This window comes from Heloderma suspectum, chromosome 7 (assembly GCF_057233095.1).
Source record: "Heloderma suspectum isolate Gila_16-S chromosome 7, 16-S_ref, whole genome shotgun sequence".
NCBI classification, from domain to species: Eukaryota; Metazoa; Chordata; class Lepidosauria; order Squamata; family Helodermatidae; genus Heloderma; species Heloderma suspectum.
This window is the reverse complement of record NC_139464.1, coordinates 88204411-88222502: the sequence shown is the minus strand read 5'-3', so window position 1 is coordinate 88222502 and position 18092 is coordinate 88204411. Positions and strand designations below refer to the sequence as shown.

Genomic DNA, 18092 nt, shown 5'->3' with positions numbered 1-18092 from the left:
CTTTCTTTGCACAGCTGACCTTGGAGAGGATTAGAACTTGCTTGTTGCAAAAGCTGAGCATCTGATGTGCCACTGCAGATGCACCTGTTAGTTCTCACATATTAAATCAGAAAGGGCTCATGGTGCCCTCTGATTTCAGGGCAGGTAAAATATTTTATGTACATGTGCAATCTGGTCAAAGCAACAGTACCGTTATTTGCATTAAAAGCATACCTGAAGTGCTAGGTGTGGTCAACCTTTTGAAATTACCTAGTTGTATGTCATTTCAGTTCTCTAAAATATTTCCCATTCCCCCCATTTCCTAGCTGCAATTATTGTGGTTGTGTATTCCTTTTCACTGCAGAGACACTGAATCAAGCATCTCCTTCTGCAAAGCTGGAAGAGGTTATTCATTTATCAGAGCTCTGCATTGAAGTCCTGCAGCAGAATGAAGAGCACCATTCAGAGGTGAGGATAACGGCATTAGCTGTACAATAATGCTTGATAGCCACCCTGTACAGCCTCAGTGTGAAGCAATTCTGTCAAGAAACATTACAGCTAAAGCCTCTGACATATGTTAAAGGCAATTCACATTTGCAGAGCCATAATAGTTTTGAAGGTTATGAAAAGTGAAGTGAAATACAGCTCTGCTTGGATTTTCCCTTGAATACTCTTCAGGTTTGAACATTTGAAATAAAAAAATAAACACCAGATAAAATGGAAGGGAAAGATAGAGATGCTTCCAGTGCTGAAATCATATGAACAAATGAACCTTCCAACTTCTCATATCTGATTAAAGATGAAAACTAATGAAAACAAACAGCAAAATAAAATACTGCCTTATGATCTCTGACATAAGATGTACAAATTAAAAGGGAGAACCATGGTTAATACTGCTTTTCTAAGCTGGCCATTTAATCTGTCCTTTAAAAAAAAGTGATTACAATTCGTGCGGATCTTTGAAAGCCTTATTAAATGAATGAAAGCCCTATTTGTTTTGGGGACGCTCATACAGGAAACATTCTTAAGCAGCTTCCACTGGCAGCATGTAATTCAGTAGTTTTTACAAGAATTAAAAGTTTGCTTCATTTTACAAAATGAACAAATAGATTTTATACACGTGTGTTAATATTATTGTTGTTGGCAATTTAGAAGTTTGATCAACTAGCTCTCAATGATGCGTGGAACTACTTGGAAGGAAGTTCATATTTTTGAAATAAAAACCTTTATAATTTTTTCTGGGAAAGCATATGAAGTAGTAAGCTAAGATGCAGTGTCTATAAATATGATCATTCAAAACATCTGCTTTTATCTCACACTGTCGATTCTAGATTTTAGCTTACATCTGTCATGTGTGAACTTGTTATGGATATTTTATTTTATACTGAAGAAACAGCTGCTTCAGTAATTTGAAATTAATTCCCAAGAGGCATTATTCTGCACTAGTATTGCCACTGTGTTATGCTGTAAATAATTACTTAATAAAATGTATATGTGAATTTTGTCTTCTGAAAATGTGCGTTAAAGGAAAACTTTTTAAACAAAAAAAGGTCACAGGAAATTCCAGAAATTAGGTTGTGATTGAAGTACATTCTTATTCTTATTCTTAAAGTGCAATTTCATTACATATTTTCACTTCTGCAAATAATAAAACTAAATAGAACAATAATATCTGGCAATTTATTTCTAATATTTTAAAATAAGTCAGAGTATAATTCTGACAAATACTTCTTTTTGTGGGGGGGAATTTACATTACCTCTCACAACAAACAATACTTGAAAGTAACCTGATACCATTAGAGAGAATGTGAATTTTGTATGAAAGTAGAAAAAATGGACCTCTAACTTGCTGGCTTCAAACCGTGTTTTAACAATTTAACTTTTTCCCCCCTGTTCCACAACACTTTCAAAATTATGGATTCCCCCAGGGAAAAGAGGTATGTAGTTCATCCCAACCAAGGCAGGCCATTTTTTTTCATGGTTTCATGCATGGAATTGTTAAGCTCTTTTGAACATGTGGCATCAATTCCGTTCACTTTTTGTTTTCTTTTTCCATATTTATCTTTTGTTCTAAAACATCAGCTGCTATTGCTATTTCTTTAGTCTGGTTCCATGGATAGACAGACCTAGCACTGGGAGACATTATCTAGCTTTAAGTCCCACCTCTGTCATAGAGCTGTTGAATGGCCTTGAGCAAGTCACAATCTCTTCTGTAAAATCAGAATAATACTCACCTACCTCACCTGGTTATAAAAGCAAAGATTGTAACATGTGTGTGGCAAACTGGGGCTTCTCAGGGCAAACGTTGAGCCATGTTGGTGTCCTGTGTCCCATACACTGTGCTAAATGCTTTGTTAGAGCCAAGAGTCTTCCAACATGGCTGCAGTTGTCAGCTGGGCAGTATGAGGGAATCTGTCACTGAGAGGCCCCTGAAGAGGAGCTGTAGAGAGAGGATAAAAGCCCTGTGCTACCTCAGCCGAAGCATTCGCTCAGCCAGAGCATTTGCTTGACCAGAGCATTAGTAAAGCTGAACCACTGCTGTGTATTATAGTTCCATAATTCATATAGCACATGTAGCAACTGTTGCTGTATCATGTGATATAAATTACAAATAGTAGTCAAGTAATCACAAATCAGCCTTTAATCTCATACAGTGACTTTTTTCCTTCCACTTAGAATGCATGTGATAAATCACTAATTGCATTCATCTTGGTGTCTTGTTATATTCCTATTGATGGAACAATGTCGTGTCTATGGTATTTGTCTAGTTTTACCACTTTATTCCTAGGCAGCAATGGGTCAAGGGAATTTCTCCAATTCAAGGGAATTTCTTCTCACTACAGTGTTTGCTTTGCAAAGTTGTATAGAGATAGGGATGAAATGTACTGGCTTCAGTACTGTATTGTTTTATTTTGAGTATATGCTCAAAAGAGGATTTATAGTACTGAAAACAAAGAGTTGGGGGAAGATTGATTAAAGGGAAATGTGCTAATGTGTGTGTACCCCTTTTTCCCTACCCCAGATTTCATGCAAATTAACTGGAGGGTTTTCTAGAGAGGCTTGAGGTATTACTCCTTTTAGTTTATTTCCATTTCAATAGTATTTTTTCTGGATTTTCTAGTTAGAGAGAGGAGGAATCAAATTCTGACTTCTAGTTTTCACATGGGAGCAGTCATACTTGTTGATGCAACCAGTTCTCTTCATCCCCATTATCTTTGGTAACAGGCAGTGAATGCTCAAATGATTGTAAGAACTCATGATAATCTCAGAAAAGATCCTTTCCAGTGGTCAGCAGTATTCCCTTTCTACCTGCAATCATGATTTCCATCCAAAAGAGTGACATCTATGAATACATTTTAAATAGGCTTCACTTTTAGATATTTGGGTGCTTTATTTTTATTTACTTAAATGATTTCTATACTGCCCTTCAACAGATCTTCCAGCAAGAACAAGATAAAATACACAAATAAAGCATGACAACGGCATGTTAAAAAGAAAAATAAATTAAAATACATTTAAAAGCCTGGGAGAATAAAAAGATGTTTCTCTCCAGTTCCAAAAGGATAACAATATCAGTGCCAGGTGGGTTCCCTTGGAGGGGGGAGGGGGGATTCCAAAAATGGGGCACCACCACTGAGAAAGTTCTCTGTATGATCACTGCCCACCTTACCTCAGATGACAGGGTCATCTGGAGGAAAGCCTCTCAAGAAGACCTCAGTGCAGAGGCAAGTTGGTATGGGAGCAGGCATTCTTCAGGTACCTGGGTCCTAAGTCATACAGGGCTTTAAAGTGTGTGTCATTACTTTTAATATTCCAGGTATATTTCTGGAGGTAGCCAAGTACCTACAAATGTCATTCAAATTTACTATAGCTATGGAGATTCAGTACTTCTAATAAACTACCCTAATAAATCCATTATTAACCATCTTCAATGGTCTCTTTTAGAGAGAGGAAAACTGTGCCAAGGTTTCACATTTTACAATTTCACAAGGTTTACATTTTACATTTTCACAAGGTTTATTTTAGAATTATCTGTATCTCGGTTATCTATATCTCAGTAATCGATACCATTGAAACATATGAGTGCGACATAGGGACACTGAGCAGGGGGTTGGACTCGATGGCCTTGTAGGCCCCTTCCAACCTACTGTTCTGTGATAAGAACCTGCCGTGTACTGAGTTGGACCATTGCTCCATCTAGCACAGTATTGTCAACACTGACTGGCAGTGGTTCTCCAGGGCTTCAGACAGGGCTTTCAAAGTTCTTTCTACCTGGGGATTGAACCTGGGACCTTCTGCCTGCAAATCATGCACTCTGCCACTGATCCTTCATATTTAGCAGGGTAGTGTCTACAACTACAAACTCTTAAGAGCCCACCCACACACTAAAATAGTCACATAATTGCCATTTCAAATTATATATCCTATGCATGGCAGCTGTAATGTAAAATGCCAAAGCATGTTGAAACTCCATTGCGTGAGGAGTTTCTATAGAAGCATATTGAGAAAAAAGTATGGTGTGAATGCTTAGGTTTTCATTACATTATCTGAGCCACTCTGTTCAGGAAAGTCAGTATTTTCTTGACCCACAAGAATGTTAAACTGGGGTGTCATTCAGGGATTCTAAAGTATGGTCAATCCTTGCAAATCACAAGCTTGAACTGAGGTTGCTGATGAGCCTTCCCCATCAGCGTGGCACATTAAAGGTGCAATGCTATGCATATTTAGGCAGAACGAAGGGCCTATAACTCCCAGCATGCCCCAACCAGCCTTTTTTCCATCTAAACATGCATAGGATTGCGACCTAAGAAAATAGTGTCATGTCTGTAATTTTAGACCCTAGTCTTTCTTCTGATAGCTGAATGATTACAAATTTTGTTTTACAGAAGTTCATATACAAATAAATATATAAGCTTCAGTCATTGCTCAATCCATACGAAAGTATCTATCATTGATAGCAGATCGCAAAGAAATTAAACACAGGTGTATCATCATTAGAGAAGTGCAGTTGTTTTCCCCAAAGTTAATCAACGCAGACCAATTTCAGATAGCATTATTTTGTTGTGATTGCATATAACTCATAAGCTTTGCCATTATAGTCAAATCATAATAATTTACCCTTACAAATAATTGCAAATATTTTTATTATCATCTTTGCCTCTTGATTTCCAATATATAAGGATATAAAGGAGAGCCAGAATGGTGTAGTGTGAAGTGCTGGAGTGGGAGTCGGGAGATCCGTGTTCTAGGCCCCACTCAGCCATGGAAGGCCACTGGGTGACTCTGGGCCAGTCACAGACTCTCAGCCCAACCCACCTCACCGGGTTGTTGTGAGGATAAAATGGAGGAGGAGGATTATGTATGCCGCCTTGAGCTCCTTACGGAGGAAAAGAGGCAGGATATAAACTAACTAACTAAATAATATAAACGGCTTCTGTGTCCTGGATCAGACCAGTGGTCCATCTCAACCAGTACTGTATACCATCGACAGCAGCTTTCCAATGTCTTGGACAGATTTTCCAACCTATTACCTAAGATCATTTACAGAATGAAGAACTAAGCTGGGAGACTTGTCTCAGCAGAGCAGGGTGGGAGGCAATTTCTGCCAGTTCCCTTTCCCTTTACAGTCTCTGGCACCTTCTCCCAGATCTGCTCCAGTGGGTTGGGGGACCCTTTGGATCAGCATGAGAGGTGAACCGGGCGTTGCACAGGGGAGGGAAACTTGGCAAAAATCCCCTCCCTCACCATTCCACTGACAGAAACCTCTGCTGGGTCAAAGAGCCTTCTCATCAATGAGGGACACCATTAACATTAACATCAGTGAGGGACACTATAGACATTAAAGACATTTTAGTCAATTAATCATGTGTGTTTTAGATGATTAAATCAATTAAATTTGCATAAATTTGCCTTTGAGGAAAAACAATAGTTCTGACAAAAAAAACCCACTTCCTTTGTTTTTAGCTGATGCACACAGGTTTTGCAGTAGGCCTCATTTCGAAGAGGCATTCTCCTTTTTCATACAGGAGGGGAATGTCTCTTTTAAGATGGCTTTCGCCATCAGCAAATTTTCTAACAACTTTAATAAAAATACTTACAAATTAAAATCTGCTTCCCAATTAATGAGGGCCACCATTTTAGTCAATCAAAATGTTTTAATCAATAAAACATTGCTGCTCTAATTGAAATTCATGCACACTTCATTATTTGCACAAGTTTACAGAATTCAATGTTCCCTAGTGCAGAGTACTAAATATTATTTTTAATGAGCGCATACACAACTTGCCATAACTTAATGCCAATTTGTATTTATTTCATCATATTTTGCATTCATGCATGAAGGAGAATGTAAATTGAATTTCTTCTCTTTTTTGTTTTAAAATTGTGTCTTAATTATGATGCAGGCATTTGCTTGGTGGCCAGATTTGTTGGCTGAACATGGAGAGAAATTTTGGTCTCTTTTTACTGTTGACATGGATTCAGCACTGGAGGCACAGCTGCAAGACTCCTGGGATAGCTTCCCTCTTTTCCAGTTGCTAAATAACTTCCTGAGAAATGACCGTAAGCTCTTTTGGTGTTTGGTATTACAATATATATTATTGTTCTTGCCTTTCCAATGTTGCCCATACTCGGCCTTCAGGGTTAGATTAGAAATTCATATAAATGTATTTTGTTTAATCCAGCCTTTCTCCACATTCATTAAGGTTGTGATCCTATGTATTTTTGCATGGGAGTAAACCTTGTTGGACTCAGTGGGACTTACTGTGGAGTACACATGCATAGGCTTAGACTGCAAGGCAGCTATCAACTAATTATGTATATGCTGAAAATATTGTGTGTGTGTGTGTGTGTGTGTGTGTATTCAAAGCAAATCCCTGTCAAAATACAGCCATTACTGTAAATTAACACAGGCCTTATTTGTAGGCATCTGTGCAGACTGGCTCTAGCAAATTTTGAATGGAGTCCCATAATTCCTGGGTTAAACTTATACTGTAACGAACGAACCTGGCTCTGATTTCTTTTATGCACTACAGAACTCCATGTTACCTGGAGTAGGGCTAAATCTGTTCTTGCCCTAGAAATTCAATATTGAATATTCCATATGAGAAATCTAACTTTATCCTTGGCATAAAATTGTTTTGAGCTTTATTTCTCTCTCAAGCTTATTTCCATGTGACTCTTCCAACAATTCATTTCCAAATGTATACTTGGGCTTAGATTCTGTGTATCATACTTACAGCCAAATCTGTTCTTAGCTAGAATCTGTAGAAGTCTCCAGTTAACCATAGAATTAATCATAATAAACAATTAATTGAGGAACTATGGTTCCCATGTTTAGAACAAGACAGGATTGTAAACCATGGTTAGGAGTTGGTTTGAGGCCGTGACTTGTTCTGAACCTAGCAACCATAATTTCCCAATTTAGATAAAATGGGAAACTATGGTTAATTGGAGACTACTGGGTTTAATTGCAGTGCAAGGGGAAGAGAGAAGGGGCTGTGCATGCAGGCAGAAGACATGGGCATATCACAGCTTATTGAGCCATTATATGGTAATTGGGAAAGCTCCTGCTATGCTTGTGTTATTCAGCCACAGAGTCATAGCCATAAGCTGTGAACACTAAATGCAATGTTGTACAAATGATCAACATACATAAACTAAACTGTTGCAGTGTATATTATTATGTACTAAATAAATACACAACAAATTACATGACAGCAGGTGGGGAGGGAGGTGAAGGCCAAGATCTTCAGCCCCTACTCCCAACAAATGTTTCAGGCACTTTGCCCCTCTCTCCCAACTCACATTGCTTTTACATCTGCCAGCATTCTGCTTTGTATTCTCTAGAGAGGGACATCATCTCTGAAGAATTCAGTATTCTATAACCTGATGGTATAATTTTGTAGGAATATGGCACCAATAATGGTAGAATCCAGAAAGTATAAGGCTAAGACCCTGTTCGGATGTCACAGCTGCATCTGGCAGCAAAACATGGGTTAATTAACCCATGGATAGTGGGGATTTGCACTGTGCCTGAGCCACACCAGAGCCACTTCCTGTTTGCATTAACAACCTTCAAATGCTGCCTTCAAGGGTTGTTTCCATGATGTCTGAATAGGAGCATTGGGGTTGTTTGTGGGTTAAACAATCCCAAGTTAATCCATGGCTTCTTCGTGGGTTAACTTGGGGTTGTTTAACCCACAAATAATCCCAATGTCCCTGTTCAAACATCACAGAAACAACCCTCGAAGGCAGCATTCAGAGGTTGTTAATGCAAACAGGAAGTGACTTATACACAGTGCACATCCCCACAATAGGTAGACTAATTAACCCATGATTTGCCACTGGACGTTGCTGTGGTTTCCGAACAGGCTCTATGTCTGTGTGTGAGACACTTTTTAACATCATAGCTGGGTTTGATGCCCTGTATTCAAATTATACTGTGCCTGTATTATGCTTTCCCCAGACCACCAAGTAATACTGACCATCAAACAGACACACCAAAAGGCACCTGCTTGCTTAAAAAGATAACTCCAAGAATTGAATTTATACTCTTTCTCCCCTTCAATCAATTAAATATGTAATTTCTTTTAAAATTATGAGAAAACCATTTCAAACAATGAAGACATTTCATTAAAATGACAACAAAATGTGTTTTCATAATGAAGCTATTATGAGTAGCATTATAAAGTGCAGCTGAGGGAACCTAAAGACTTGAAATTCTTAGAGCTCACTGCTGCTTTTTTAATGTAAGAAAAACAGCTTCAAGAGAAGGGATTTGGAGCAGACAAGCATTGGGCATGGAAAGGGTTAACATTCCCTTTTCTGCTACTTATCTATTCCAAATTCCTTCCTCCCAAAGCTGCTTTTTTCTAAGGGCACTGGAGCTCTGTTACATGCATTTGTGAGTTTACATATAATTAGCCTTTAAGAAGCAGCTGTATATTATTTTTCGACTTTGGTCCAATTGTAGTAGGTAACATTATCTCTTCTAGCAAGAGAAACCATTTGAGAATGCCATGGCATGCCACTCGAAAGGATGTGTGGGATGTAAACAAAATAAATAAGTGGAAGCCATTTAGATAATGGTAGCAAATACATTTTTGATTAGTAAAAAGGTAAAGGTGTCCCCAGCCAGTCATGTCCGACTCTAGGGGGTGGTGCTCATCTCCATTTCTAAGCCAAAGAGCCAGCGCTATCCGAAGACGCTTCTGTGGTCATGTGGCCGGCATGACTGAACGCTGTTACCTTTCCCGCCGAAGCGGTACCTATTTATCTACTTGCAATTTCTTGCTTTTGAACTGCTAGGTTGGCAGGAGCTGGGACTGAAGATGGGAGCTCACTCCGTCACGTGACACTCAGGTTTCGAACTGCTGTCCTGCCGACCTTCCGGTCTGCAGTTCAGCGTCCTAACCACTAAGCCACCGCAGCGCCTTTTGATTAGTACTGAATGGCAAACCCTCATGTGTAGCAATGAGTGAAAATTTCATTCAGTTCATTTTTAAATAAAAACTTACCAAAATTTGCAAATTTCTTCATAAATGGGATGGGAAGAACTTGAGACCATAAAAAATTGAATGTGGGAGAAAGTTAAACTGACATATCGATCTAGGCAGAGGATGTTGAGTGCTTAGCACATCAGAATTTGGGTTAGAAGCACAGTGCATTCAACCATGTTTATGGAGCTGAATTAGAGTTGTCACCTCTTCTTTTTTCCTGGCAAGATCCTCATTTGAACAGCTATTTCACAGGCAGGTACAACATGGGCTTTTCCATGCTGGGAATAGCTTTACTGATTGAATTTGGCCTGTGCAGATGGGTGAGGTTTTGTTCAGTTCATTTTTAATAAATCTTAATAATTAAAATCTTAATTTTTAAATAATTAAAATCTTAATAATTAAAATCTTAATTTTAATAATATACCAAAATTTGCAAGTTTCTTTGTTAACCAAACAGAAAGAATTTGAGATTTTAAAAAAATCAAAGCAAAAGCCAATCTGACAGATTCATCCATCCCTATCCTTGAGTTCTTAGGGTGCTTCCAGAAAGGGCTTTTATTGTGAAATCACACTGCCTCATTCGTGAAATTTTATCAGTGGCAAAATGTACGTTGGTTCATGAGTTATGGTTGAGCTGAACACACAAAAGTGGGGAAAATAATTTTTCCAGCCATAACACCAGCCCCCTTTCACACCACAGTGTGCTTTGGGCAAAGGGAACAGCACATGTGTGGCAAGCGCCAAAGGGCAGGAGCCCACTGAGATGTACACGTGACTGTTGAACACAGGGCTCCGGTACCTGTCAGTCAACAGCCTGAGTGCTCGGATCTGTGAGGTATTATGCATGCCGAGTCAGAGTTGCCCCCGCATTCCATGTTGATTAATCATCTCTGGCTGTCTACTTCTGTCACCTTCTCTGTACCTGAAGATCAAGCTGCCTATAGTCCTGTAACAGTGAAGGGGTTACCAGCCTGAGTGCTGGCTAGCGGAGAGGAAGTTGGGATAGAGAGAGAAAGGCAGTGAGCAGCAGTACAAGGGTTAAGAGTCCCGTCCCGTCCCCCGCAATCGGGCTGCACCACCACTGCAGGGGTTAACAGGCCCTATAGCCTATACCTCTTGTCCCTCTCCCTGTTTTTCCCAGCTTTCACAATCTTGTGCCATCAGCAGAAGCTGTGAGTAGCATATGGTATTGCAGGGGCAGCACTCATTGTAGTTGTGCTTAGAGGCTTCAACAATTGGTTGATACATTGTAGCTGAAAATGCATCCCCAGCTAATTACAAGCCACTACAAATGTATCCTTGGCCACTGATCGCCTATTAACATCAACAATGAGCTGATACCATTTGTAATTAGAGACTGGAGGTGCCTGAAATTAACTCCTGCACTCCCATAGGCAGGCCTATGGGGGCCAAACTGTTAACTTTTTGTTGTGCTGGGCATTGGCTTTCCACTCTCTATCCAGTATGACATCCACCTTTATCTCTGCCTCAAGCTATTGTCCCCTTCACTGCTGACAGTGGCACAGGGTAGGGGGTGGTGGAACAAATGGGAAGTGGGATATGGGGTGGAGGCTATGGGTGCCAAGCTGTTAACCTCTATAATGCTGGCTTTCCCTCAGCTGTTTTCACTCTTGACTTGGCATACATAATATCTCACAGGTCTGAGCACTCAGGCTGTTGACTGACAGGCCGCAGAGCCCTGTGGTTCAACAGTCATGTATCCCAGTGGTTTCCTGCCCTTTGTTACTTGCCATACATGTGCTGTTGCCTTTACCCAAAGTGCATTGTGGGTTGAAAGGAGGCTGGCGTTATGGTTGGAAAAATGATTTTCTATGTTCAGCTCAACCATAACTCACAAACCATCGTATGTTTTGCCACTGATACCACAGGTTTTGTTAGGAAGAGTGTGGAGACTCTGGTGTTTATCAACACTGCAGTTATAAGAGAAGATTTCCCCACATTTAGAGCATGGGGATACACCAGCCCACCCCCACACACAATGGGTTTGCTTAGAAGAATACCGTAATCACAATAGATTCCCCCTCCAAGGCATAGTTCATGCTGGGGGTGGGTGCCTGGGGCTGAGGGCTCATGCCCAGAGTGGGGGCTTCAGGCTAGGGACAGTGATTTGGGGAGGAGCTCATGCCTGGGTCTGCTGGTGGGGGCTCATTCTAGGGAAGGGTGTTCGAGATCAAGGCTCATGCTGCGGATGGGTATCAGGGGTGGAGGCTCGTGCTGGGGGAGCTTGGTTGGGGGCTCCAGGCTGTGGAGGGGCAGTTGGAGGGGCTGTTTGGGCGGTTCATACCTAGGTCTCTGCAGTCGAAGCTCATGGCTAATCTAACTAGTAGGGCAGAAAGAAGGGGTCACCTCTTTTGCTATACACAAGCCTTTTGCTACACAGTTCAACCCACCAACACACACACACCCCAAGACATTTCTCTAGAATAACAACATGGAGAAAGCAGTTTGTAGTAGAGCCTACCTATTGACAGCAACAGGGATGGGGAAGAGGAAGTAACCCATTTCACACACAAGCAAACTAAGGCAGCAGGCACTTAAAGTCAATGACTGCAAGAGAGAGAGAGAGAGTTTGGTTACATAATCACAGCATATTAAGTTCACAAGAACCAATGGAGAGCAGCAGGGGCATTGCTAGGTTCTTAAAAGATCTGGGGCACAGGCCCATAGCACAAATTTGCATACACACACATGTCTAAGCGCACATCTAACACACACACACACACACACACACATATATATATATGGGGGGGGGGTATGTGCATGCAGTGTGCTTGCATGTGTGTATAGATTACATACATAAGAAGTGTGCACTGACACACCCCCCCCTTCAACTCAGACCCCGATTCAGAATTTTGGAAAACATCCCACTTCTCCTCTGGCCATCCTGCTTCCCCTCTGGCTCAGCACCAAGCCTGAGTCAAAGTTTGGAAATGTTAATGTACGCACAAACACACTTTCATGCAAACACACTTAGGTTTTTCTCATATCGGATGTATCTAGGAACTCTTTGCTGTTTCACAGATTTAGAGTTTATTGAAAGCTCTTAGGATAGAACATGCAGGTGTCAACTGTCCAGATTTAAAAGGCTGAAGATTAACTTCATCTACAATATGGTGACCTAACAGTTATGCATTTCAAAGAAATCTGAGAAATAATCTCTGATACTGGCCTCAGTGAGAGAATAACCCAGTGGGATTTCCACCGCTTCATTTCCTAATGAGCTTTTTGATAATGAGAGGTGACTTTAACAGTCACTCTGGGCTCTATTATGGCTAATTTGACTCCACTTCACTCTTCTTGTTAATTATTAACACTAGCCTTTTTATCCTCACGAGAACACCATCCAGTTTTTTCTTTTTTCAGATTTGTGTGAGCCTCTTTTTATAAGGAAGAGTTCATCAATAGATTTGTACTTAGCAGTTAAGCCACAACATTAGTCCTTACAAGAAGATTCTGTGACATCAATATTATAAGCATGCAGTGTTCTCTCTGATGGTCTTAATTTGGTAACTCAGTGAAAGGGGTGTTAATTAAAGACTAACAACCATGGTATGTTTTATTTGGGAATCAGATTCTTATAGAATGGTCATTTGCCACTTCCTAGAGACAGAAGGGTGACTAGGGGTGCTTCCAGACAGACAGCTCCTAAAGCTACCAGTCAAAAGGCATTTCCTTCCTTTTTTCAACTATCCACAGTTTAGCATTATGTTGGAATCTGGACAAACTGTGGTTAGTCTTAACTATGGTCCACTGACACAAGCTAAATTGAACCCATGGTTTATGAAGTTTTTTTTGTTTTTTATAAACCAGGGGTGAGGAAACTTTTTCAGTCCAAAAGCTGAATTCCATTCCGGGAAAGGTCTTGGGGGCTGCATTCCATCTGTGGGTGGCAGCAAAGGCAAAGTGGGTGTGACAGAAGACAGTGGGTGTGACCAAATGTTATTCTCACCAATTTGAAACCTGTTTAGAAGTAAGCAGGACAAACCTCCACACGTGTACTCAGAAATGAGCAGGATTAAATCACACAGTAACCCTTTCAGATAGCATCCCAAATACGACGCCTCTGCATGTCTACTCAGAAATAGGCATGAGCAGCATGTCTGTTGAGAAGTAAGCAGAACAAGCCTCAGATGTAAGCAGGATTGAATCATTCAGCAGTTTCATCCCCAGGCCACACCCCCTCTCCCCAGCAGAGAAGAGCTGTTATCTCCAATCAGCAACTGATCAGAGATAAGAGCTTTTCTCAGCCAGGAGAGGGGGCAGGGCCTAGGGAAGGTTAGTGGGCTGGATGAGGAAACTGAATATGTATTAACGTTTAGAGCATTTAATGAAATTGAGAGGAAATGTTGTTTTTGCAACCACATCGTATTAAAAATTCTGCAGAAAAAATGATTCCATGTGGGTTCCAGCTCCTTTTGCTCAGGTTCTTCTCCAGAATGCATGATGCTAGCATAGTGGGTCAAAGCCCAAATTGCAGTAACTCGCCATTGTGACATTTTTTGTTATTTATATAATGCACATCTGCTTGTATGAAGATACACCCAAGTTGTCGTAACACTTTTGTTTTGTTTTAATACTTGATGGCTATTGTTTCCAAATTTTTACCTAGTAAATATAATATTTGGAATAGCTGTAAAGAGCATCTATGAAAAAATACTTTTCATTAGTGCTCCAAGTTAGATATATACTACTACACTTCTAAGGAACCACAGCCTGAGCTATCTGAAGCCCTAGGGCTTTTATGTAAAACTTATAATGAGAGAGATATAATGCACTCCTCTTGAACTGGATGAATCAGTGTAAACTTAATTGGTACTATATAAGAAGTTTGTATTATAAGTATTAGCCTTCATTACCACTATCTGTAGAAAATATAAATAGTATAAACAGTTTTCTACTCAGAATGCATTAAACAATTACCACTGGGTGCTCAACCATTAGTTCTTTAGCCCTTGTAAGATGATGTAGAAGAATGAGAAGTGCCCCAGAAAGATTCTTCCATGAATCAGCAATATCTTGCAATTCAGAAATACCTGAATTCTTGTTTGGTTGAAACGGTGTGTATGCGTTGAAGGAAAATGAAGGATCTAGTGCATGATTTCTTTACAGTTTTTTTTTCCCCCCCATACTGCTCTCTGTTGCTCTGGAGGGCTCACACAACAAACCCTTTTCTGGAGCACCAACATCCAGGACAGGTTTTCACATAACGAACAGTTGTTCTGTATGCACAACCCTGCTGCTGGATCAAAACATTGATGTTTCAGATTAGAGCAAAATGGAGGTGAGCATGTGGCTAGAAACTGGAAGAGTTTTCTGTAGAAACTTAGAACTGAACAAGTTAGAAAATGCAGATTCAAAAGAGGTGTTATTCCATTTCACATTATCTTATAACTGTTTGGGGTAGTTGCCCTCTTTTTCACATAGTGCCTAAAGACAACCTAAATTGGATCCATCCTCCATAGCACATTATTTTCTTCTTTTTATCACTGTTGTCCCTACTATCTGAAGCTATTTTAGTAGTTTCTAAAATAGCTTCAGAAAGCCATTTTTGCTTTGCTATAAACTCTTTCAGTAAATACTTCATAGAAAAATTACTGAATCTGTGTAAATTTAGATAATGGGCTAGGGGAATATATCAATAAAATTTTGCCTGGAGTAATTTTCTTTCCACTGATTTGAAGTATTTGGATATTTTTATAAGCTAGACATTAAGAGCAGTTGAAATAATTCGGAAGGTATGCCATTGACCTCAGTAAGTGGGGTATAGAACGGTGTGGAATGTCATTTGACTAAACGTCAGGCATTAAAATGTGTATCTCAGATGATACCATAACAAGTGTTTACTGAGTAAACGTGCAAGTTGGATGAAATGTTGCCTTGTAATGAAAAATCCTTCCTGCTGGACCATATGGAGTGATGATAAACCTCACATTCTGAAGCACATCTGTCTACTTTGTGTTAAATCCATGTCAGCATATCATAATCTCTTAGAAATCTGCATGCATTTAGATGGAAATCTTTGTGGGTGCTACTGTTGTTATTCCTATGGAAACCCATGTAAATAGACCCATAAATCTATTTGATAGTTCAAGCTACTGCACCTCTGCCTGATAAGCTTATGATAGACAGCTTCTTATACTGGACAAAAACTGGTAACTATTTGCTATTCGTAACACTGACAGGTAATCTGATTTTAAAGGACCACTTTAGCTGGTATATTGTAGTGGCTAAGAATAAAAACTGGTAAATCCTTGGTTCAAATATCTCCTGATCCAATAACTCACTAGGTGTCTTTAGGTAATCCCTTGTCTCTGGCCTAATGTACAGTGAGGTCATTAGGATTACTGAGAGAATATACATGACAGTTTTTGAAACTCTTAATATGGTTTTGATGACTCAGCTGCAGTAGCATGAATATAGGACCAGTTAATAGTTCAGGTCCACTAAATATACATTGAAGGAGATGTAAGTGTTGCACCAACCTTTGCTACTCCAATAAGACATGACAGCTAATACAGTCCATAACCGTAACAGTGTAGTGCAAGTTCCATTTATTTGATTAGGGCACAGTCCTATGCATGTTTAGACAGAAAAAAGTCCTACAAATTCCAGCATTCCCCAGCCAGCCATAGTGAATGGGGAATGCTAGGAGTTGTATGACTTTTTTTCTGCCTAAATATGCATAGGATTGTATGCTTAATTATTTTGCCATTAGTAGGCTGTCTTTCCAGATAAAACCTCCCAAGGTGGCTCACATCAAAAACATCAGATCAGTGTATTTTATGTGTCACCAGCATGACCAGATCATACAAAATGGTCATTAGAGAATTTCCTTGCATGTTACTAGAGCAGTAATAAAACATGGAGGGGGCAGCACTTCAGTTTTATCATAGTGTATCATCAAAAACTATGGTTGCAGTTTTGTAAAATGATAATGCATTTTACATAGATCATTTTATGTTCTTTGTTACTCTGAAACAGTAACTTACTACATGGTATTTCATAATTGTTCCTTTGGCTATTGATTGGCATGGGGTGTGTCTTTCAAGCAATAGATTGTCATTTATTCAAGCAGACACAGAAGACAGCTTCAGGAAAGGCCAATTTCAGCGTTAACCTGTTCCTACATATATTCTTAAGATGTAGGAAGGGAAATAGCCAGAAGATGTGGGTCTTTGTAACTTGGGAACTTTGTAACTAACCCTTGTCTCAAATATGTGTTTGGCTAGCCAGTCCCCAAGTCTGTCATCTCAGAGGTGGTGATTCACATGAACAAAGGACTATTTAATACTTCAGTAGAGGTCATTCGGGACAGCATACTTACTATCCGCACATGCTTTGTGCACAAGAAGATATTGTCTGCACATGCTTTATGTATGAGAAGAGGTTTACAATGAAGATTCCCTTCAGAACATATATGAGGACATTCCAAAATTCTCTGCTGCTCAACTTTCTAGAGAAGAATAGTCCATAGTCACAATCTTAACAACAAACTATTCTGAAGAAGGGAATATGTTGCTCTTTAAAGACGGAGCTGCAGCTCTTCAATGAACAGGAATTAAAGCACACTCTGGGGTTGTTACCAAACAGAAATGATTGACCTATGTCTGACTATTCTGAAGTAAAAATATGTGCATCTTGCAGCCCTTTCCCTGTACACATCCTATGGATGTGTGCATCATCCCTGAAATCTTCAGTCTAATTTGTTATAACTTCCGTGACCTCAGGTGTAGAAAAATGCTGGCTTCTGAGCTTTCAAGATGGAAGGAGTTCCTCCATTCACATGCCCCTATTTTAACGGAAAGATGTGTATGGAAGGAATGGGCTAAGAATGCATATTGCCCTTTATTTTATTTTAAGGCAGCAGTCATGCTTATGTAAGGGGTGCTTCAGTGTCACATTCACATGTACTCTGATCCCCTTTTTATTCCCCTGCTGCAGCATCTTAACAGCAACACCTGCCAGCCTGCCCACGAAGCTTGATTAAAGCAAATTCCGCTAAGCAGGGGGCTACAACAGGACATTTCAGCAAACTGTTCAGAAAGCTCAGGCATCCTCACCATGTTCGCAGTGGTATTTTGTACCTTGACTGTACTGTCAGTCTAAGCTGCCTGCCTATAACAGTGGCCAGCAACTAGGTTAGCTAGAGATCCTACCTGAGGCCGAGCAAAAGACTGAAGGGCCAATTCTATTCCCCTTACTTATGTTGCCTCCAGGGTATTCATAGCTGGTTTGTGCTGAAAGACCTCACAAATGCACTGCCTATCCAGGATGCTGTGGAAAACTTAGTGGTTTCCTCTTCCTTTTGAACCCTGCTGTAAGAAGGTTGGTTAGGGGGCTCTTCTTGTAGACACAGTGGGAGTATGGGGCACCACTAGACTATAAAATGGCATACTGGCTGTGAAAGCTGTACCTTCTTGTTTTCAAAGCCCTGATGAGTTACATTAGGATAACCCATGATGAGTCGGCCGTGTTGTGCGAACTAGGTCACTGAGTCAGATCACTGGTCCATCTTTCCTAATTCTGTTCATCCTAACTTGAATTCATGCTCTAAGTTTCAAGCATGGCTCTTTGACAGTGCTGTTTCCTGTT

General features: G+C 40.1%; 1 protein-coding gene across 9 annotated transcripts in view; it reads left to right on the top strand.

The window, feature by feature from the left end:
- CADPS2 (calcium dependent secretion activator 2) overlaps positions 1–18092 on the top strand; it is a 441065-nt gene that overhangs the window by 333454 nt on the left and 89519 nt on the right. For all 9 annotated transcript variants that reach the window (XR_014784449.1, XR_014784448.1, XR_014784450.1 and 6 more), the window contains exons 17-18: positions 344–447; positions 6384–6540. Coding sequence is in view for 6 of the 9 variants with exons in the window: in XM_084810861.1 (XP_084666987.1) it covers positions 344–447; positions 6384–6540 (261 nt within the window). In the remaining 3 variants the exon portion in view is untranslated. The remainder of the gene's footprint in view (positions 1–343; positions 448–6383; positions 6541–18092) is intronic.